The 24230-nt window shown below is 39.4% G+C and overlaps 1 protein-coding gene across 17 annotated transcripts in view; it reads right to left on the reverse strand.

The window, feature by feature from the left end:
* The window catches only part of LTBP1 (latent transforming growth factor beta binding protein 1), a 359100-nt gene that overhangs the window by 149277 nt on the left and 185593 nt on the right, over positions 1 to 24230 (reverse strand). For all 17 annotated transcript variants that reach the window (XM_023537808.1, XM_023537810.1, XM_023537807.1 and 14 more), the window contains 3 exons: positions 23498 to 23772; positions 4707 to 4809; positions 635 to 706 (listed from right to left, as the gene is read on the reverse strand). In XM_023537808.1, coding sequence (XP_023393576.1) covers positions 635 to 706; positions 4707 to 4809; positions 23498 to 23772 — 450 coding nt within the window. The remainder of the gene's footprint in view (positions 1 to 634; positions 707 to 4706; positions 4810 to 23497; positions 23773 to 24230) is intronic.

Here is a 24230-nt window from a genome sequence, read left to right on the forward strand (position 1 = left end):
TATTTAGCCACAGGAAAGTCACTTAGCCAGTCTGGGCTTCAACATCCATCATTTGTAAAGTGTTGGCGCTGGGCTCAATGATCTCTAAGGTTCTCCCTGCTTGTGTGACTCTGCTGTATGGTTTAGAATAAATTAAGCAAAAGCACTCAGGACAGTTCACATTTAACTAAATAGTTTTATCTACTGCCTAGTTAATGTGTGTCCATGCTGATATTTAATATCTGAATACTCAGAGGTGGCCAGAAATATTCTGCCCAGAGAAAACGAAAAGAAAACTCTGCTGCCCAGTCATGTGTCAGCAAAGAAGCAGTACTGCTAGGTATATGTGTGTGTTTGTGTGCGCACACGTGTGGACAGGAGGTGACCAGCACGGAGACCATCAGGTGATCCATAATGTAATCCAATCTCCTCTGGAGTTCATTGTGAATGAATAGAAGGGGAAATGTTCCATAAAGTTTAAATCGTAGTGAAGCAATTCTTCGCTAAACCTCTACATCTCCACAAAGCTAAACCGAGTAAGCAGAGGGGTTCACCATGTGACCTGCACCTACTAGGCTAACAAGCTAGACAACTCAGCTTTCTAAAAAGACCAAACAACTGCTGAATCCATACCGATAAATTCAGTGAACCTTACCTTGACAAAAGGTGTTGTTAACCCGCTTATAACCTTGTAGACATTCCATCATTTGGTTATATCCATGATAAGCTGCAAGGGAAGAAATAATTCTATATTACTTGCTTAAATTCTTACAATCCTAAACTACTCTATGTGATAACCAAAGCCATTTAAGGCATCAGTGGTCTTATTTCTAAGATACAAATTCAACATGCATCAATTTCTTTCACATTATCTTGTTTTCTAGTATGCTTCATTTTTTTTTTCAGTAAAGTCCCAATTACTTGTCAGCAAATGCTGATTATGTTAAATGAAAGAATCATAAGACTGTTTTATATTTTCTTCCAAATAGAGATTCATTATTTTTATTACAAAGGATCTCTCCTTCCCCAATGCTTTGCTACAGACATTTGAATTATGATAGGTAGGGTGACTATATGTCCTATTCTGCTTGGGAGAGTCCTGAATTACACCTGTTGTTCCAGCAAAGTTCATTAACAGCACTCCACTTCACTCTCAAAATTGTCCAAATTTATACAACAAATTATATGCTTGCCTCAATTGCAGGCTCATGTATTCTAGTTATGAGCTGATTCTTACTAATATGAACCTGGAAAGAATAGGAGGTGATGAGAGGAAGCTGGGAGATGAAAGTGGCTGCTGTGATATGGTTCATCACTCAGAAAACTCTTCAACAATACAAATGTTGCAGTCACCAATTTGCCAACAAATCCCTGTTCACTGAAATTTGGACACTCTAAAGTGAGACCTGAGAGACTCCTTGGCACAGCAGATAGAGCATATGTTCTGGGACCAAGCAGACCTAGGTTCAAATCTTGGCTCTGTCTATCGATAGCTCTACAGCCTTGGGAGACAAGCTCCTGGGTTTCGAAATGGCAATGGTGTACAACAGCAGTATTGCATCCACTGAGCAGGTCAGGGTAGTCATGGAGTTTAGAGACCATTTATGCAAATGCCTGCGACAGTGCCTGACAAAAGTAAGCACTCGCTAAATGACAGATGTATTAAGAAGATAACAAGCAATAGAAAATGGGCCATAATCAAAATAGAATGGGTGGTTAGACCACTAAAAAGATCTGATCAAGGAGTAAAAAGGGAAAGCTGGAAGTAAAAAGGAAATCTGCTTATGGAAAATAAAGTTATTTTGCTCCTAGCACATGTTCTTTACTCTTACCACTAATAAAACAGGGTGAATATTTACTAGCCATGTTCCCCTCCTCCTTCACTTCCTTTCTTTGCCATAATTCCCCTCTCCTCAGATCCTTTGGAATGCAGGAAAACGGTTAAAGTGAGGAGTCTTGGATTAGTGAGCTAAAAGAAGGGAGAGGTTGGCACAGGGGGAGTCACCCCATTTGGCTCTTTGGCAGCTTGTCTAGTCTTTACCCGGATAACGAAGACACTCTGGAGTAGGCTGCCTACAGAGATTGTGGGCTCTCTGTGAATTGTTCAAAGCCAAGAGAGAGGTAATAACTTGTTTTAAAAGTTTCAACAGTCATCTACCTCGAGGCAGAGAGTCAAGCCAGATGATCTCTTAAAAGTCTTCCCCAGCTTTGGATTCAATGTTAATTTTCTTCTAAAATCTTTTAAAGGACAAGTGACTTACTCATGCTAAGTAGATTTTTAATAGATTACAGCCTATTTAATAAAATCGCTTGCAGATTTAAAATTAAGTTTTTACAGTAAAAACTGATCAACAATGAAAAGTCTTTCGGTATGTGCCTAAACAAAAACTTCAAACATTAAATAAAAGCCATTTGAAAACTGAAGTCTGAACTACTTTGAGTGAAAAAAAAAAAGGCATGGAACACAAAACCATAGCATATAAAGCCAAGGAAAGTCTGCTCTCTTCCAAAACGAATATGATTTAGAGAGTAGTACCAACCAAGGAAAGGAAAATTTTTAAATGACACAGGAAGAATGTGACCCCGAGTGTGTTTCTTGGGAGTGAGTCATTTAGTTCGGTGCAAACGAAGTAAATGTCAGAATGTTAATAGTTTACTTCATTCATAATCCACATTGCTTTTCCTGAAGTGGAATCAGTCTCTTCAATTTTATACATTAAATGAGCCATCATATTAATTTACTTTCGCCAGCCCTTAGTTAAAAGTTAGCAACTTTGTATTTTCGTATTATAAATTATTATCAACATTAAAATATAGAGCTAACAAAACCACATAACGCAGTGAGTTTATCCCCAGATGACAGAATTCAAGATAAAAAAGATAAAAGGTCAGGAGTGGAAGTTAGGGATTAAAAAGCAAATACAAACAAAAAAATCTATTATCCTCTTTACCTCTTACTGGCTTGCAATTTTGGGATTTAGAAAAGAAAGGAAAGAAAAGAAGCTAAGCAAAAGATACATGGAGAAGGGGAGAAATGAAAAAGAAAAAGGATGAGAAAAGTATTAGAGAACAAAAACCTAGCTCCGAAACAAATATGCAAAAGCAGTTTTCAATTTTTTTAAAGAAGGCCATGCTCCTTCAACATTTTAGATATAAGCTCTCATTCCATGATCCATAAGACCTAACAGCAAATGAGAGCTAAGAGCAAACTCGGGTCTATCTAACCCAATCTCCATGCCTTTAAATCATACCGAATGTCTCCTAGATATCCCTTCGATCAGGTTCCCAACATAATTTTAGGCAAATGGACCTTTCAGTGAGGGGGACCATCACACTCAACCAACTTGCTGGGGATCCACATCGTTGATCATTATCAAATCAGCCTAGAAAGTACGCTAGGGACATTTTCTCAGTACTGAATATCCTTATTTATGTGATTTTTCCCCTAAATAAAGGGAAAAATGCATTTATTATAAGAAACTTTAGTGGGTGTTTCTACAATGGGTCCTCTAAAAGAATGTAAGAGCAATTCAACAAAAGAAGTGAAATTTACATTAGGCATCAAAAGATTTAGAGAATATGTAAGTTTCAGAGACAAGGAAGTACAAATGAGAGACAATTATTTAAAACAAGTATTATGATAGAAGAATAGTATAGAAGACAGACATGTGGGGGAGAGATTCCAAGGTGGCAGAGTCTAGATTTAACAGAGAGGTTTAAAAGGTAGCTGAGAATATCAACTGAATCAACAAATGTTTAAGAAGAATAGGTAAAAATTATCCAGTTGAAGCAAATGAGAAATTCCTTGCAGCATAAAGTATTTTAAAAAACTATAAAAATCTTTAGTGAAACAAGGCAAAGAAAGATGACTGAGAAAAATATCACTTGCTTTCTTGGCAAAAACATGATGAGTAAGTGTAAAAACACTCAACTTAAAATAAGTTACCTCTGTCTTCCTAAAAAATATTACAAATCAGTTATCCTGAGTTAATGCTACATTCGAAAACTAAAAGTACAAGCTATAATTGGGAAGAAAGTAACAGAAAGATGTAAGTCTAAAATTATTCAAATCAATGCGTTCTGAAAAACAGATTTTATAGACTAATCAAAACATGTGGGTGTCAGTCTAGAGTCATGTCACTGAGAACTGTGATAAATAGCGACTAAGAATAAAATGGGAAAGTACTGTCTGTGTCCTAGTGGTTATAAATTTCTCTTTTACAAATCAGCAACCAATCGTTTCTTCATCTGAGATTTTTTTTTTTTAAGTGAAATTTAAAAACATATGCTATAACAAAAACTACAACAGAAGTTGTGGTTGTTAATAAAAATTTGATTTAAGGAGTTCCACCTAAGAAATGACAACAGCACTGACTTTTACAGGGTTTGAAAACTTTAATTATCATTTTAAAAGCTCTCTTATTTTTTTCCCTTCACCTGAGAAAACAGCCTATTTTAGCATATCACCTCTTAAAAAGCTTTTAAAAAATATATGTAATCCAACTGAAGAAGGCAATTGATAACCGTGCTTATTAAAAAAACAGAATCGATATGAAAGCTTTCCCAGACTTGCAAGGCTTCTGGAAATGCAAAGTACTGTGCTACATTCCGTAATTCAATAAGAATTCTTTGAAAGTCTATCGCTGCTTCACCATTAAAACAGTAAACATCAGGAAACAGATAGGCTACATTAACCTGCAAAGGAATGATGAAACTGTGTCACTTACAAGGCTTCTTGGGGCATTTCTGGCATTTGTGAAAGCCCCAGGAGGTACCCACGGTTCCGCAGCAGTCCTCCTGCTTTGAAAGGCCAGGGAGCGCTTTGCCACACTGCAATGATGAGGTGTGAAATATGCAGGTTAATTGAGTGCAAGATGCCCAGCTCTAGAGCACTTCATTGTAATGTGCTTCAGCCACATTACAAAACAGTTCCCTTGTTATCAACAGAATTATAAGGGGGAGGGGGGGGTCTAAAACTTCAAAACAAAACACTAGAACAGAATCAAGACGACACTAAAATGAACAAGCATATTTTCCAGAGTTTCTTGGCATTTTTATAAGAGTCTTATGAAAATCTGTCACTGCTTGGAGCACTTTATAAAACTTAAGTTTCCAATGCTTTTTTTTTTTCCTTAGTAAGAACTTGAAAACTTACAAGATCAATATAAACCATTAAATTTTTTAGTTTTAACTGTTAAATCTCTCCTGTGGATCTTCAGGGAACAGAGCTATGAGGGTGTGGTGCGTATGTAAACCTGGAGAATGTGGCACCGGTCCCACCTACAAGAGGCTTTTGGTTTTCCTACAACACCAAAGCCTGGGCAAGGAAAGAACAGGAAGGGACAGTACAAGAAGTGGTCATAGGCCGAGCCAGATCAGCTCTGGCAAAGCCAAAGGCTCCAGGCAGCCAAGCGGTCCGACCCGGGGAGGTTAGCTGAGCTAAGAAGATGCAGGCAGAATTAAGCAAGACTAGCAGGCAGCAGAGCAAGGCTGAGAGGCTAGTGGAGCAACTTGAGTTGTCAAATATAAAGACCCATCTCATCACCCTGGTCAATCACGGGAGGTCAGAAGAGGCTGAGAGGCAGGGGCCTGAAGTGAGACCGACTCGATGGGTCAAGAAGAGTCCAGAAAAATAGATTCTGTTCTGTGTACCGATCTGAGGGCAGTTGTGCAGGGAGAGCCAGATAACTCCGTCCCTACTGTGCAGGCTAAGCCCACAGCCCGTATCTAAGGGGTCACTCTGCCTTCTTCTGACTAAACCTCTATAAAATCCTCCAAATGGTTTTGAGAGTCATCTTCCCAAGATAAATCTGATCACATTACTACTCTACTGATGAAAAATCTTCAGTGACTCTCATTGTCTGAAGACTGCAAGCTCCCTAGCATGATACCTCCTATTCCTCCTATTCCTGCCTTAGACAATTTTTCTGACTTTCTCTCTGTCCCTCTCCACCTCTTACACCCATCCTTCAGGCATACCAAAGGACTCCACATTCTAAACAAACTGTGTCTTTCCAAAAGTCATTTCTTCTCTCTCTACTGGCTCCCCGTTTTTCTTTCCCCAGAGAAACTGTCTTCATCCCGCGAGCCCCAGCTCTGAAGAACCATCACATGAAGCTTCATGTCTCCTCAGTTTAAGTTCCTCCCTCCTTTTTCTTCCAGGACACTTTCTACACCGCTCCATCGTCTCCACTATGCATTTTAATTAAAATGCAAATGTATTTTATTCATCTTTATGTCCCAGATACACAGTACACATAGCAAATGCTCTATAAATATGGAAGGAAAGAAGAAGAGAGGGAGGGAGGGAGGGAGGAAAAAGTTGCAGGCCATCCAGGCAAGCGGTGGCTTTGTGCAAACCAACAAAAATTAACAAATGAGCACAGGCTAGTGAGTGGAACATGGTAACAGAAGCTCTGGACAGGTGGTGAGCCTCAGAAGGGTGGCAGGTAGTAGAAACGAGTCACCTGGCAGGTCTCCAGGGACAGTGCCTCTTTCCCACCAAGTCCAGGCCCACGGCAATCTGACTGAGGCTCTAAGTGACGAACTGTCCAAATTGTAAAACAAGACCAGAGATGGCCCAGCACAGTTAATGAAGTTTTAGTTACATCATAGCTTTGAAGTCCTTAAGTTTCTTCATGGTTTTTAATGATTTCGACAGGATGTTGTGTACTCTCCAAAAACAGTACATGATGAGAGGGGGAGGGAGAGGGAAAAACAACAAAACGGAGAATCTGAGAGGGAAAAAAAAGCACATACTGGCTGGATGCAGGTAGCTCCCAGACTCCTTAGGCTTAATCACAGAATGCTTAAATCCTGAAATATGAAGCAAGGAAGAAGGAAGAGGAAATAATGCTCCAGGCATAAGACTAGAAACAAAATGGTTATGTTGAGAATGCAGAGGTCTCCACTGCTGCAGTCTACTGCCAAAGTGTGCTTAGGGTTTACTTGCAGTTTTGTCAATCAGATTTATGTAGGACACCAGTGCACATCACATGGAGATCATTCCTGTACCAGACTCTTTAGGTTCTTCCCTTAATCAAGCAAAACTCTCAACACTTGCTCATTTTATATGCCCAAAATTTTAGTAGCAGTTAAAATCCAATTTTCACCTTGGATTCCTAGAATGTTTTATTTGGTACAGCAAAAATAAATCATTTCTCTCTACAAGGCCTCAAAAAAAGGTACAAGGTTTTCATTACAGGATTGAGGCGGCTCCATCCCATGGCTTTGTTTTTGCAGGTCCACAGCCAAGAGCAGCACAAGCCATCCAAATCGATTAAATAAATGGCAGTGTAGGTGGTACCACGACACTGTGTGTTCTTCTCAAAACTGGGTTTGCACAGTATGAGAACAGGCTGCAAGGGATGAGGGCAGGCTTACACCAAGGCACGAAGTTGATGTATGCCCCGCTAGTTATTTAACTATGAAGAGCCTTCAACGTGCAGCCAGAAACTCCAACTGGGGTGATCTTTGTAGCCATACGCAGGCTCTCATGCAAGAGGACCCTGCACCGCCAGGTGTTGCCTGGATGTTGGAGATATCTAAAGGAAAAAAAGGTCAAGGAAAGATCATCTCTCCTCCATACCAAAAGGCCACAGTAGACAGAACCACACAGAATAGGATTCAGAATTCAGAATGCCCGTCTCTTAGACGGTAGATTCTGCTTCCCTGTGAGATATAATCACATGGACACAGACTGATTCTGCCTAACTACATTTTTGTGCCCAGATTGGGGTGATTATTACAAGTTAAAAACACAAATAGAATTTCTCCAATGTGACTCATTCACTACATTTTCAGAGAAAGCCAGTTTCTTATTTCAAGGCATAGCTTATGTATAAGCAATCCACGAGAAGTGTGCTAAATTTACGACCCAATCTTTAGCTATTTCAAGTCAGAAAGAAAAATCTATCTTGTCGCGAGAACGTGCTATAGCTCACACAACCTTGGACTGCCAATTAAGGGACACTATAACTTCATACATCCAAGCGAGGACTCAGCAAATGTGTGATCCACACAGAGGGCTACAAACAGAACAGTGACGGTTCAGGCACCCAGGTCCTGTGAGTATCAACTGAATAAAGTAGAGATAATAAGACTACATGTAGCTACGATGGCAGAGTTCAGATATGTAAAACAACCTTGTTGCTCAAAGCAAGTTGCACGATGAAGGTATTAATAGGACTCAAGGCTGCAAATCACAGGAAGAGAGGATTCGACTCATTAAGCAGGAGATCTTTTCAACAGTAAATGCTCCTCAACAATGGAAGATGCTGACATCTTCACTGGGAGGGGAGGCTGGATGATCATCTGTTAGGAACACCCAGGATATAAAGCAGATGACTTCCATGATTTCTGGCAGATCTAGGGTTCTATGTTCAGTGTATACAGACATATATTCGATTTTGGAAATGCAAAACCACACTAGGGCCAATCTCGAGTACCTCTGTTGCTCTCATGTCTGTAAGAGGACCGTGACTTGGCAGATGCCCTTCTAACCATCTCTTTGGTCTTATTTGCTCCCTCATCAACATCTCCAGGAATGCTTACCCAAGTCTGAGCCTCCTCCTACAGGATTATGCAAACTAGATGGAATAGAGAAAAATAGAGACACTCCTGACCCCAATTAACCAACACACTGACCACAATTCTTAGAAAATTGGGTGTGTAAAAATAACTCATTGACCCCTCCTATCTGTTTTAGCACCATGCCTCAGAAGGTAAGGCTATTCAAGAATCATTAGAATTACTACACAAATGTCCATGTTATAACATTTATAACACAAAATTTTCATAAGCAATAGTGTGAAAACCTTTAATTTTGAAAAGTTAAGAATAGATTGCTGTATAATGTAGTTTTCTAGGTCTTGATCTGACTGACAACACTTATCTACAGACTTCAACCTCAATTTGTGGTAATTTATAGCCCTTTCCTGATACACAAAGTCAAGTTGTGGTTACAATTATTTTTAGAGCTCCCTATAAATACGAGTTGCTTCAGAGATGAACAGTAACTTGAAGAGATTGTGACAAATATCGGAGCGTGGCTTCACGAACTTTAATTTTCGTATCTTAAAATTACTGGTACCTACAAAATCCTCATTCCAAGAATGTTTGCTCCACTGTGCCAGGTTCTGGGGAAGGAAGATCCAGCAGTGGGGAAAAGAAGGGAGCGCTGGACTGGAACCATTACACCTGCATCTAAACTCCAGCTCTCTCTGACAAGCAGTGAGATGTTCAACAGACTGTCCAGCCTCTCAGGGCTAGTAATGGGACAATGAGTGATCATCCCAACTTCAAAAGATTATAGTGACATTAAATAATGCATGTCCAAGCAGGGTTGCCTTTACCCCATTAGCACCTCTGTGGGGACCAGAAAAGGGGGACCTTTTGGGATTTATTCTGCACTAGGACATAGGATTCAGTAAGCAGAGGGTAGGCTGGATCCCCCTCCGCCCCCTCAGCTGGTGTCCTGTATGGGTACAAGCTATAACATGTTAAAGTAATGGCCATTTGCTAGGCTCTCAGGGATACGCTGAAAGGAGTTCAGATATTTCACTAGTAAAAAGTCTACTCCATGAAGATGCCGCCAAAACAAAAACTATTGTTTAGTCTTACTATTGAAGGCATTTAAAATAATATTGAAATGCTCTTACACATTATCTTTGTCACATATATGTAACTCATTTTGCTTTGTTATCCTTATATACTGAAGTATAAAATACTTTGAGTTTGAATAAAGACCATTTTCACAAAGAGAATATGGCACTGAGCCCAGGAACAAATAAATGAACCTTAAAATATTAAAGTAATACATATTTTTTTAAATGTTTCTAGAGATTGCACTGAAGTAATACATGACAGAGAGAAAGCTGATTGACTGCAACTCTTGCAAGAGTACCAAGGGCTGTGTTTAGGCAAGAACTGAAACAAGACAGTGACTCAACCGCTGTACTGGGGAGAGAGAGATTCCAGAGAGATGGAGCAACTCTCACGAAGGCCAGGACCCACCACCAACTGGGAGAAGACCCAGGGGCTGGGTGGGTAGGAGAAGAGGGACAGACAAAGGCAAGCCAAATACAGAGGAACAGAGAGTGAGTGGGGAAAGTCCAAGAATGAGATGGAGCTAAGCCATGAAGAATTTTTCAAACTTAAAGGTTCGATTTGTAGCTGATTATCAAAATTAATCAGGAGACAGGGGAAAGGAAGCATCCCAGTTCCTTTTCCTAAAGCAAAAAGTTTTGGATTGCTTCCAATTAAGTACTGGGTATCTTCAAAGTAATGGCGAACACAGAAATATTGATGAAAACGAAAAGAAAGAGGAGGAAAAGATAGCTTTTATAAAAGTATAGTTTTTTACACCTGGTACTTCTCCTCAAAAGTGAAGAAAAAAAATAACTATTGGGATAGAGTATATCAGTCATAGCAGAAAAAAAGGAAGAAATTATATGTAAGGTAAACACGATCAGTAATCATCAGAGGGAAAAAAATGAAATTGGATAATTATTAAAGGCCATTGGCTATTCTTCTCCTCAAACAAATAGCAGAAGAGAACTTTTTAGTTCAGCAAAAATGAGCTCTTTCCCCAACATGAGAGACATCCTAACACAAAGCAAACACCCAGGCATCTCCGTGTCCAGCAGAGTTGGAGCTTTATGGCTGTGAAATTGACCTTCCCATACAATCATGTTCCCTATGGGCCCAGTGAAAAGCAGTGTGAGGATGACCTGTCACTGAGAAAATGGTAAGAGCACAGCTTTTGAAGTTGTACCAACATGGGTCCAAATCCTCACTTGACCAATTACCACCTACGTGACCATAGACGAAACTCTCAAACTCTGCCTGCTTCCTCTTCAGTAAAATGGAACTAAAAATGTCCATTTTCACAGAGCTCTTAAGGGGACTGAGACGATACATGGGAGACAGATTCTACATGAAACGGCCACAGCTCCAGCACACACAAGGCTCACAATCAATATTAGACTATTCCCACCAGGGCCCTCATTTAGAAACGTGAACAAAGGACCAAGGAATCTAACAGTTGCTTGGTATACAATGTCACAAAGTCAACTTACAGAGAAGATGTGTGTAAAATATAAATAATTAAGTTAGATACAGAAACAAGAAAAGTAAGATATTCTTAAGATTTTGCTAAAAATGTTCAAGTTTTCACAAAAATACTCTGGCTGGTAAAGAAATGTTCAGAAAATAAATGTGAAGGATTCATAATTATATAGATTTCATTTTAATTCTACTCGAGAAGCACAACATGGTACCTCTGAATTATATAACTCAACCAGTTATATAACAATATAGTTATACACACACACACACACACACACTCACACACACACGTGTGTGTGTGTATAACATATAACTCAACCAGTTATTACCGCTGTTCAAGCAGCAGGTGATTTCACTTTGGGGACATGAACATCTTCCCAGTAAAGCACCATGTCTTAGTGCCAGAAGACCAAGACTACGAAGCCAAACCAGCGGAGCCCACCCTGCATCCCCTCCCCGCAAGCATCCAAGGCCCAATTGTAAAACACTGGAGAACACAGAACTTCCTAAGACAGGTCTCAGAGAATGTATCTGCCCTTCCATGTTCAGCTAGTGTTACAGACTGAATATTGAGTGCTCCTTCCCCCCAGTTCATATGTTGAAGCCTTGACCTCTAACGTGATGGTGTCAGGAGTTGGAAGCTTTGGGAATTAATTAGGTTTAGATGAGGCCATGAGGGTGGAGCGCTGCTTACGAGGAGAGGAAAAGACCAGAGTTCCTTCTCTCTGTCATGTGAGGACACAGCGAGAAGGTGAGTGTCTACAAACCAGGAAGACAGGCTTACCAGGAAACACTTCTGTTGGCACAGTCTTCAGAGCTGTGAGAAAATAAATTTTGTTTGTTTAAGTCACCCAGTCTATGGTATTTTTTTATGGCAGCCACAGCCAGTTTATATAGATAGCAATGGTTTCTTGTAACTCCTCTTTGCCCAGAAGAGATGGAAATAGTAGAAAGAACACTGGCGTTAGAACCGGAAACCTCAGGTTTAGTCCTCACCAACCGCGAACTCAGTATAAGGTATGAAGCCAATTAATTTACTTCTCTGGACTTTAACATCCTCACCAATAAAATTTTAAGGATAGACTAATTGCTAATAGTCATTGATGTGCCTAAAATCTATGATTTTATTACGAAGGCCCTAGTGCGTGGGTGAGGGTATCCTGGAAGCTATGGTGGAATGGTGTCCTGTGTCTGGGCAATCCTGTGAAGGTCACTGTTCCTGAAATGCTCCCTGCCTGCCAGGGTGACACACTAAACTCCATGATGCCACATGTTGCCTCATCCTAACATTATAACCTGAGACCTGGACCAACTCCGCCACTGGTAACCAGCATGAGCCTCTTCTTCTCAGGCTCGCCCCTTTCCTGCCAGCCCAGACTCACAGAAAAGGCAGCTCCAGCTTCCTGAAAGCCACCATGGCTCTTCAACAACTCCTCTCTAGATTATCCTGTAATAACTAATCCTAATGAATTATATGATTATCAATCGGCAAATATCAGAAATTATTCAAGATGGTCAAAATGGAAATGCAGATTTTGTGTGACTTGGGCTGTGACTCATTATAAAGTCACATTACAGTCAATCGGCCTACATTGCACAGAAATCCCGTAAATTATTCCACCTGTGCAGTTGCCATGCTCACCTCCCACCATATCCAGAAGTACATTATTCCAATGTTCTGCCATAAAACTTTGAAGTATTCTGGCAAACAGAAGTTACAATCTCAGTATTAGGAATTTGGTTGAGGACTGTGGATCCCATTTTGGGAAATCTTGACTTCTTTTCATAAAAACCAGAATGAGATCCCTTACGGGGGAAAGTTCTCACTGGATGTAAGGGGCTAGATTAATCCAAACTCCTGTCACGGCCCTTCTTTGTTCACACCATCAGCCTTTTTGCTCCGATATAAACACACCTCCACTCTGGCAAAGTGACTTCTGCCCATCTTCTGAGCGAAATGGTGTGCTTTTAGCCTCTGGACCAACTACGGTTCCAAATTAAACTGGAAAACCTCATGAGAGCTCTTCAGCGTCCATGTACCAGAACGTTAAATGTGTTTATCTCCATGTGCCAATAAGAAAGAGGTTCCAAATCTCTGAACCCTATCACTAATGCAGCTACAGCAACATATTCGATCAACTTGTTTTAAAGGTCCGTTGTCATAAAGGAGAATATTGTACGATGGAGCACTGGCAGGGTAACAGGCATTGTCTCATAAGAAGAGGAAAATGCTTAAATACTTCCAGATTTTCTAAAAGAACTTGTAAAAAATTTGCTTTGGCTTGGGCAGAACATTCTTTATAGGCAAGTTCTTTTTTTTTTTTTTTTTAAATCAACCCAGCTTTCTTTTATTAGAGTAATTAAAACAACGTTAGGCATTTTGGGGTATCTGATTCAACCATAATCCTCTGATATTTCAGGCTATTGATTTTACAAAGCATTGACTGTGACTAGGGCACTAACTGATGGAAATGAATCCACATCGATTTCTGAGAGTGTATTTGTTCAAAGCCTGCCGAAGCCAAACCATGGGCTTCAAGGAATTCCAGACAACTACTTTAGTTTATGAAACAGTATTCTACACGTTACACTAAAGCAAAAATGGTTTTAAAGTAACATACGAAAGGTAAAAATTCTTAAGCGTGAAACTTCTGAGTCTACTTGACAACTTTTCTAAAGAAAGGACCAAAGCTGGGCTGCCTACTTTCTCCACTTCTACAATGATTTGAGCATTTCAAAAGTCAAGTCTACAGGTTGTGTGTGATATGGGTGTGTCTTGCTTTTCTTAAATCGCAGAAATAGTAATTAAGTATTGTCATGACTATATTTCTGACATGCTAATTCCCCTTAGCCTTACCCTGCAGTAAAACAACACAAATCACATCATAAATTCTAGTACCAGATGGTGAAAATAAAAGATTTATTCTAAGGTCCATTACCAAGGATGTGTCTATAAAGAAAGATTCATGTTGAAGGAGAAAATAAAGATGGGCATATAGGCATGGTTATTATTGCCATGGCAACCAGATCACTCCCAAATAATGAACATATTTTCCCCAAGGCTTATTTCTACAACTGTATTGAGAGAAATTTTCTATATTAAGTTTCAGTGTTTATCGGTTTCCTTTTAGTCAATGCAGAGATACTGAAAGGAACAAAAAAACATTTTGGGCCTCTTAGCACTATATAAATTCTAACAGGTGCCTCATTTGGTTAAGCCTTTAGTTTTCTGTGTCTTATCCAAGTATACAGAAATCAAAACTAATAATTACTTGTGGTTTGCTTGCAAGTAATGTATGAAAACTGAATGCCACAAGTCATATTAGTAGTTTTTTTGTTGCTGTTGTTCCTTGCAAGCAGTGACTCGAGTCTGTCTTGACCACTTGGTGGAAACATTTACTGCTCACCTAAGAACCACGTGCTCCCCCCCGCCACGTCCCGGCTCCCCAAACGTATCAGTCAGCTGTGGATGCCATAACAAAACACCATGGACTGGGGGCGCTTTAACAACAGACATTCATTTCTTCACAATTCTGGAGGGTCAAAATCCAAGATCAAGGCGCCAGCATGGTTGCTTCTGGTAAGAACTCTCTTCCTGGCTTGAAGGAGGTGCCATCTCATCGTGTCCTCAACATGGTGAAGAGAGCAAGCTCTCTGATGTCTCTCATAAGAACGGCAAGGCCCCGCCCTTGTGACCTCATTCAGTCTTAATTACCTCTTTGGAGACTGTCTGCAAATACAGATACAATGGAGGCGAAGCTTTCAACATACGAATTTTGAGGGGGGCCATGACTCAGCCTATAACACTAAAAGTTAGGCAGGGCCACATAATGTAATGAGCTATGGGAAATGTAATGAGCGGCCCCTGAAGGACCTCTCCCCCTGCCAAGGGAACTGAGGCCATGTACGCTAGGTAACACACCAGTAACATGGTGGAATCACCATCGGCCTGAGTCTCCAAGCGATGTGTAGCACAGAGCCCCCTGCTCACCTGTCAGACATCTAGTGTATACAGAATCTAAGCTTTTGGTGTGTTTATTACTGCAGCGCCACCTAGCTTAACCTAATACGAATATATTTACTGACTACTCATCTGTGCCCAGCACTGAGCTGCGTTCCTAATGGCCCTGCCCTCTTGAAAAGGACAAATTTGTGGGGAAGAGAAAAGTGGCACAAAATCAACAACTTTAAGATAATTAAATTCAAAATGGTCTGATTGGATTCAGAAAACAGTAAGAATTCAGGGAGGACAGTGCCATGTGGGTTGAAGAAGGTCTGGAAGGCTTTTTGGAGGAGCCAATGCTTGAAAGAAATTTCTCATTCTAGGTGTCAACTATATTTGACATTTGTACAGTTTGCTCTGTCTACAGACCCTATGCATATGTTAGTTTGCACTATTGGCATCTAAGTTTGTGGAAAAGAAGAACGATGTCAAAATCAGCATAATCGAAGGACTGCAGGGCCAAAAGAGGCCTCAAAGGTCCACTCAGCCAAACCATTTATCTAAAAATTAAAGAAACCAAGGGCCAGAGATACGGTCAGTTTGCCAAAATGACAAAGAGCGCTATCAACCTGGAAATACCAACACAAGCCTGTCTCTACCTCTCTGAGCCTCAGGTTTCACTTAAGTAAGCTGGAGACAAGCATACTGACTTTTCTTGGTTTTGAAGTTTTTCTGACGGTCAAGTAAGGTCACAAATGTGAATGTTCTCTATCAGCTATCGATTTTATAAAAATACACCATCTTACTAGGACACCTGCCCCAAAGCCAAGGAATGTTAAGACCATTTCCTTAACAACTCTGTTAAAGCTTGCACATTCAAAACCAGTCGTCCCAACGTGGTCACCCTGAAGCACTGCTGTCTATGACAAAATATTCAGAACTCCTCTGGATTTCAGAATTCTCTTCAGGGCTGAAGACATATCATTTAAAGTATCCTCGATGGTGAGGAAATCCTTGCCTGCTGGGGGCTAAATTAACCATTGGAAGCTTTCGGATTCATTGATAATACAGTAAATAAAGGAGCTGCAGAAGATCAAAGATAGATTCATTTTCATGTACCACTCATACACTGGTGGTTCTGAAACAATTCTTTCAAAACAGAAATTTTGAAAATGTGTGCACAACAGCAAAATCACTAGAGTAAATGCACAGTCTGATAAAGACATCTTGTTGAAACGGCATCTCCACTCTTATCCGTAAATTATTTTCCACACAAAAGGAGAGAAGAGAAAGAAAAAAAATGGAAAGATGAGGGAAAAAAGGAAACAGGACTATCATCACTGCAGGGGAAGGAAGAGGGTGGAGGAGGAGAATCATTTTGTCATCTCTCGACATAGGGCTATGTTACCTTTTTCACTACAACTTTCTGAGTCAGGTTCCAGAGGATTGGTTTTTTGTTGTTGTTGTTTTTTAGGAAATCAGATGATTCCACTTCATTTTAGTAAATTTCAGTTCCAAGGGATCATACAGACAAAGCCAAGAAACATCAGACCCTAGAAATACCATCTGTGACTCTTTAAACATTTTTATAATGTAGAGAGCCTAAATCAACCATCAATTCAAGCTATGATCTCTTAAAAACTACTTCCAGCATGCTCAGAACTGACATCTTCAAATGTAATGAACACAAGATCTTTCCACTTTGCCAGTATCAGAAACGATGTAACATACTTCCACTCGGAACTGCCCCATAATTATCATCAATGCCTATTCTTCTGCAAAAGCAGGAATTATTAACGGGTATATTATGTTAGTGAGCCCTAGAGGTATAAAATATGGAAATTTGATATCCCATGTCATGACAAAGGCATTTTCATTGCCAATAAAATGAAAAACATCTGAGAGAAGGGCCTTGGGAAGGATCAAAGAGGCATAAACTTGCTCGTCCATTAAACAAGTCAGGGTAAGTGAACACTCGAAGCTAACAGACTCTTTGGTGTCCAGAAGACATTGGCCTGGGCAAAGCCTGGCTATTAGGCCCTAGGAAGGGTAATGTCTGGGTCATCACCCATTCTCTGAAGTACTCTACTTCAGTTCTAAGAATCTGTATTTTGATTACCCTAACAGCTCAGTCCCACATTCTCAATCCAAATAAAACTAGCAGTCCTCCCCTCCACTGGCAGGAGTCCAGTGACATGCAGACATGTTCTCTTTCACATGCAGCATTTTCCCCCTTTGGATCCTATCCCTGTCCTTACCGATCGTTTTGACTCCAGGGAAGAAGGCCCCTGCACGAAGTCAGTCTGGCAGCGGTTGCTGGAGCAAGACCAGCCCACACTGCAGAGCTCCAGGCACCTATCACTGAGATGTGTGTCACACCTTCAGTGATACCTTTGCTGTCGACACAGGTAAGGTTTGGCAAGGATGGCCATTTCAGAGCCACTGGAGACAACCAGATTCGCTCACACTCAATTAAATATTTCTTAAATTATGCCAAAGGAGTATGTGAGTGGGACACTGAAGAAAAACCCAGATGGCACAGGAAGTGCCTGGTGTTAATGACTTATTCCACCTGAAAGAAGCCAAACTTCAGTAAATGCAATCAGCACACCCCAACAGGGCCCTCCGCTCATGGAGAAGGCAGACATCTCATAGCTCCAGGCCTGCCTTCCTTAAGCAATGCCCAACAGCACCTCTGAGAGATGAAGTTCACCTGGGAGGATGTGGGCTGAGGAAATGGGCAAGGAGAGAGGGCCACATATATACACCTGTGCCCACTGTTGCCCCAACATGGCTGACTCAGTTCTCCTTCCCACATAAGGAAAAATGCATAAGTGAGAGGCAGGGAGTCTCTGGTGTTTTATAGTTATTCTTTCTTTAGACTTCTCATCCATTTATGTACTTTATGGTCCCAACGTAGAGAAATAACCAATGCGAAATGCTTCTGGCATCATCCCTATTAGAATAAAACCATTATTTCATTATAGCTTTAGGCCTCACCGTAGTAACACTCTTATAGTCAGGGAAGAGGAGATACTGTGGAAATTAAAGAACAGGTTTCTAAGCAGAACTTAATATCCCAACTCCTTTAATTATGCACTAAACGCACTTTGCATCATTCAGGAGAGATATTGAACGTCTATAGCCTTTTCTACAACTACATCTGTTATCTATTCATCTACCTATATTTTTCCTGCCATGTGGAATTGACAGGCATGACATCTGTTTCCCTACTTTCTCATTGGCTTCTGTGTGGTAGAAACCAAGAAATATTTTTCTTCAAAGTCCTGTGACAGGAGTATTGAGACTTTTTTAAAAGTACTTTCAGCCATGTAATTAAGATACTTTCCACTTCAATGAGCTCACACTTTCCCGTTAATTTCTCCATGATGCTTATTTAAAAAAAAAAAAAATTTTTTTAAACAAAAGCTAAGTGCATCTGTTTGGACCTTCAGAATTATATGTGTATTCTAGTGCTAAGGTTTAGGGCTTGATGATGTTATTGAATTTATCTGCCAAAAGAGATCCATCGCCAATTAAATAATCTCTTTTCTCCAATGGCCCATTTTGTTTCCATTTTTCCTGTCCAAAGAGAACTGTTGGAACAACTTCTGAAAGTTCTAGGGGATCCCAAACAGTTCTCATGTCACTTTAACTCGGTTTTGCCCCAGGTCTTATTATTTATATGACTAATAATTAAAGGAAAGAAAAAATTTTCCAATGATTTTTAAATTTCACATCAAATACTAGTCCTTTCTTTTCTTCCTAATCCACATAAAGATTTTCCTGTATAGAATATACATTAGAGAATTTGGAGTTTGTTTCTTATGTTTTTTAGGTTTTTTTTTTTTTAACAGTTACAGAGGATTTTATGGTTGCAAACTATAAGGGTGGGTTTGCGTATTATTTGACCATCTTTATCTGTGTACATTTACTTCAAGTTTTCCAGTATTTTTGTTCTTCTGAGTTAATTCAGGTGTTTATATGTGGAATTTTCTGCTCTTCTGGCATTTGCATTAAGTTCTCAAAGAATTTTTTTGTCTCGTAATGCCTATGTCTAATGAAGGAGCACGTCCCCTTTTAACAAAGAGCATATGATTGCGCAACCAGGCAATGGCAGACACAGCTTGGAAGCTGGACTCTGAACCCTACATATGACCCTGAACTCTCTTCAGATGAGGTCTTTTCGTACCATCTGGCATCATTAGGTCACTATAAATATTTGTTTCCAGCAATTAGGCAATAAAAAAAAATGTTTGAAACAACCAAAAACTTAGATGTCAAATAAGTTGCAAATTTAGGTCACAGTTTAAAGCAAAGGGTGCCCTTGCACAGTGGGAAACATGTATATATATTCGATGTCCCCCGTGCTGCAAAAACAGATTAGAAGTGTATTTTCTGAAATTTGGCCTCTCCTTGTAGGAGAAAACTAGCATGGAAATGTTCAAATTTTAAGCACATGAACACATGAGATTCTCCTGAAAGTAGCTGGTAATTGTAACCACTGGAGATGTTATCCTAACTTGATCTATACAGTGGGCAAACTCTCCAAAATGTTTTCAAATATATAAGGTGTGCCACTGTTTACCTCAGGTAGCAGATATCTATCTTTGTCAAAATTATGACTTGTCAAGTGCTTCAAACTTGATTTACATTCAAGAATCCCATTCCTCTAAGCCACCCCATGTTCTATTAATTTCTAATCTTTTAATACTTTAAATTTAATGATGCCTGTACCCAGCTCGATTCCCATAAAAATCAAAACTTTATGTGCTCTTAAGAACAAGAAATTATTTGAGGACTCTGAAAGATGAAACATCACTGTCTGCAATTGGAATGACATGCCCCTACACCGTATCTTCACACCCTCTGTCAAAGTGAAAAACATTATAGTTATTTCTAATTCCATTGTTCCTGATCTTTTCTCTTTACAATACATGCCAAAGAAATGTCCTCTGTTCTCATGAATCAGACTATCATGAGATCTAGTCACTGACCACTGGCTTTTTTCTATTATCCTTCCTCACTGCATCTCTAACACAGCATCAGATTCGCTGAATGATAGCCAAGAATACATCATTCTTGATGTCAGTCAATGATGGGGCTGCTTAAAACAAGATGTAGCCACTCATCTTCACCTCACGATCCTCCCCCAAAGGTCAGTTAATCAATCACGGCAAGCGTTTATCTGATTTCTAAAGCAAAGAAGTTCAGAATAGTCCACTCATCTCCATCTTTTTCTTTACAACGGCCTGTAATCAAGTCCTAATGCTTGATTCTTCACAAAAGCCCCTAAATTCATCTGTTTATTTTCATCCTAGATTGGACCCTGGTCATTTCGCAACTGGACCAAAGCCAAGGTCTCTTCCTTGGCTTCCTCAGGTCTACCGTTCCTGCAACCACCCACTCCATTTATTTGAAAGTTGAAACATTTATCTTCTAAAAATTCATTTGATGTATTTAATTCATTAAAGTTACAGCTTTTACATTCAGCTTAAAATTATATTATTGTATAGGCATACCTCAGAGATATTGCCGGTTCAGTTCTACACCAAACACAACAAAGGTTAGGTGTAAAGGTTTGATCAGGTTCAGGTTAAACATTTTTGGCAAGAATACTTTTAGGGTGACATGTAGACTTCACACTGTATTACATCAGGAAGAACATAATGTCGGTTGTCCCACTTTTAATAATTCTGAGTTTAATCACTTGATCAAGGGGAATTCATGCTATCTTTACCCTCACACTAAGTCCTTTATATTGCACTATGTCTCAGGTTTAAGAGGCTTCATATTTGTGCAAACACCTGCCAGGAATCCTGAACTATTTTACATTTCTGGTCTCTTCTGACACTTCTTCCTCATCCATTTCTTGCAAAAGTCTATTTTCACTGTTTAATTATTCTCTCCCTTTTCTCTCTGAGTTTGGTTTCCTAACCAATCATCCATTTTCCTCCACCGTCCATGCAGTTCTTGAAATTCTACTTTATAAAACTTCCCTGAATTTAAATACATTAATCAGTTCAAGCTGGGTTCTCAACCCCAAGTTTACTGCCTAATTATGAGAATGTGCCACAGAAACGAGGGCTATTTCTGCCAAATTTGTTTTGTACATGACCTCTCATGGCAATTCATAAACACAGGTGCTTCGTGATAACTCTATGGCACTAAAAGTCTCAACAGTCAAAATCTGCAGCTAATAAGAGTGTTCCCACAAGCAAAGCTCTAGTGAGCATTTATGCAGTTGTTTTTGCCATTCGTTTAAAATCTACCTCTACCACCTTCTGTAGCTCTATATGCAAACCAACCACAGCAAGAAAGCACAAATGTTTTCAAACATCTTTGTAGGATACATCTTGTATACTATTGACTGCTTGCCAGAAATATATATTTTTTAAATACTTGGTCACCCTAAATGCACTAATTAATTGGGCAATCACAGGCATCCAGCAACATGTCTCACCAATGGGACAAATATATATGCTAAGAATATTTCCTGAAAATAGGTCTTATTTTGAAGCTGTGTATTAGTGACTACGCAGGCAAAATGAATTAAGATTTGAGGTCACTGTCTGGATCACTCAGACCAAAATTCCGAGAGGTATACAGATAAGGCAAAAGTATTCTACTGAGTTTGAATTATGTGAGTAACTCCACCAGTTATCCAGTTTGTTTTGATTATATAGTCTAGCTTAGGCTTAAAAGTAAATGATTTTTTTCTATCTTTTCTAGTTAGCAATCATCTGTCTAACATTACACAAGAATAACAAGTTTGTGAATACTTTATTTTCTTGCTTTTTATCATCTGTGTTCCAACTTGGAAACCAGGAAGAAAGGCACTGGGCACATAGTTTTAAAAGGACTTGCTTTTTCCTTTCTCATGACCAACCTAAGCTGGAATGACTAAACAATGCAAATGGCACCGAATTCATCCTCCCTCTCCAAGGCTATTCAGGGCAAAATTGTGAAGTGTATGAAGTTTATCTTCAGTCCCACTGCCACTATAAAAATCTGCTCTTAGCATTAGATTCCAGACTTTACTTCTAAGTTATATTTAAATCGATGCTGTCCCTTGTCCCAAAAGTGTTTGCTTAAACCTGGTCTTCAATTGATGAATGAAGAGCTATGGCAGATTTAGGAGGCATTTCAAGTATCTGCAAACAGACAAAGGCTCTATTTGGAGAAATCAACCCTTCTCTGTCCTCCCTGAAGTGATGTGACATAGTGATCACCCACTCTGACGATTTTTAAGTTTGACACTAATGATAGATAGGTATCTTTTAAGCTAGTATTTGCACAGTTCTCTATAACACTTGCCAAGCAGTGCTCACATTACCTTGTCTAATATTGACAAAGCCCCATATTCCTGTCTCCACCTTACAGATACTTAAACCTGGTTTCCTGCCACCAAGTGCTGGGCCCATGGCTCTAGCCAGGATCTTATAACTCCACATGGGTGCTCTTTACATCCAGGTCCACAAACCAATTCTGCCTTCCTCCCATGGAAGAAAGGTGATAACCCTACAATGGATTTGCCCAGTATCTAAAAGTATCTTCCAGGTTTCTAAAGCAGTAACAATCGATTCTTATTACCCCAGAATATTGCACACACACAATATTTTCTCAATATTCAGGTGAGAACAGAGAAATAATAACAAACGCACCTTACCTACTCTTCCCATGTGGGGCTGAAGGTATAATCAAATGACAGAAGGAGAACCACAGGAAAAAGCTACATCATTATCGCATAATCCCAAAGCAGGTAGCACCAAGTGGTTGGGGTAGAAGAGCCAATATTTTTATGTTGCCTTCACTATGTAGTTTTAATGATGAATTTTAAAGAAAATCAGCCTTTCTCTCACTTTATAAGAATACAGGCCCAAAGTTACATGTCAATTCAATTATATTTAAAATACACTTCAAACAACTCATTGCTTACCATTCTCATTATGAATTTTATAAGAAAACAAAAGATGACAAATTATCACTGCATGATGGGTTCCAAACTTGACTGTACCTCCTAACCTGCAAATCACTGCAAAAAAGGCATAAGTATTTTTAAATGCTTTGCAGAATATATCTCATGTACCATATCTCATGCCTCACATATGTTTTATACACAGATCGCCTTAACTGAAAAAATATAAATGACAATCATGGACTTCCAACAGCATTTCTGGAAGCTCACTACTTAAAATTAACTTATAGATCAGCGGTTGGCAAGCTTTTTCTGTAAAGCACTTTGCCGATCACATTTTAGGCTTTCAAATCATGCAATCTTGTTGAAACTACACAATTCTACTGTCAACAGCATGAAAGGAGGCATAGACGATACAGAAATGAATGGATGTTGCTGTGTTCCAATAAAACTTTATTTACAAAAACAGGCCCATGTGTCAGTTTGCCAACCCCTTCTACAGAAAATCATTTTACCAAGTCTGGCTTTCCTATTAAAATGAAGCCTTTTCTAGAACGCATTGCTAAAACAGGCTGGGCAATGTGGCTTACCTGTGACCCGATGGTTTCCTGGAAGCACCGGCCAAGCTGGGTCTTAGCAGTCACGGGATAGACGTGAGGAATGACTTGCTGGTGGGAATACGTGGAATGTACCGTCTGGGTCTTCTGGACAGGATGCCCTTGGTAAGGGGTTTGGGATTGGCCTGGTTGAGCTTCTTTTACCTTCTGGCCTGTTGGGCCGTCGATTCTTGACACTTGATGTATCTGGACTGAAGCCTCAGGGGGGTGCTTCACATGAATATTGACTATGTTGGGAGGAAATTTCACTAAAACAGATTGGGAGGAAAACTTGTTAATCAGGAATAATTAATATGTGAGTCAGCATGAAAGTAAATGTATAGGCAAACATTTATACTTATATGCATATATACTGTATATAGGATAAATTATTCATATATAGTGTATATATATATTTTGCTGCACCATCAAAATTCTTGAGAATACAACAGTATACTCAAAATAAAAATTAAGCTTGAACTTATATGTTTTAAAGAAAATTAATTATACAGAGAAATTAAAAACTTTCCATAGTAATATATTCATAAGATAAAAATATTTTTTTCAGGATAATCACAAAACTAGGAAATTCATGCTAATTGTGGTCATAGGAGGATACATTTTATAAAATGACAGTAATAAAGACTCAAGAGTTGGATTACTTTGATTTTCTCAAGAAGTTTCTATCATAAAAGTGGTAAGATATACCTTTCTACATCAAGAGAGG

This window comes from Pteropus vampyrus, unplaced genomic scaffold, assembly GCF_000151845.1.
Source record: "Pteropus vampyrus isolate Shadow unplaced genomic scaffold, Pvam_2.0 Scaffold200, whole genome shotgun sequence".
Classification (NCBI taxonomy): Eukaryota; Metazoa; Chordata; class Mammalia; order Chiroptera; family Pteropodidae; genus Pteropus; species Pteropus vampyrus.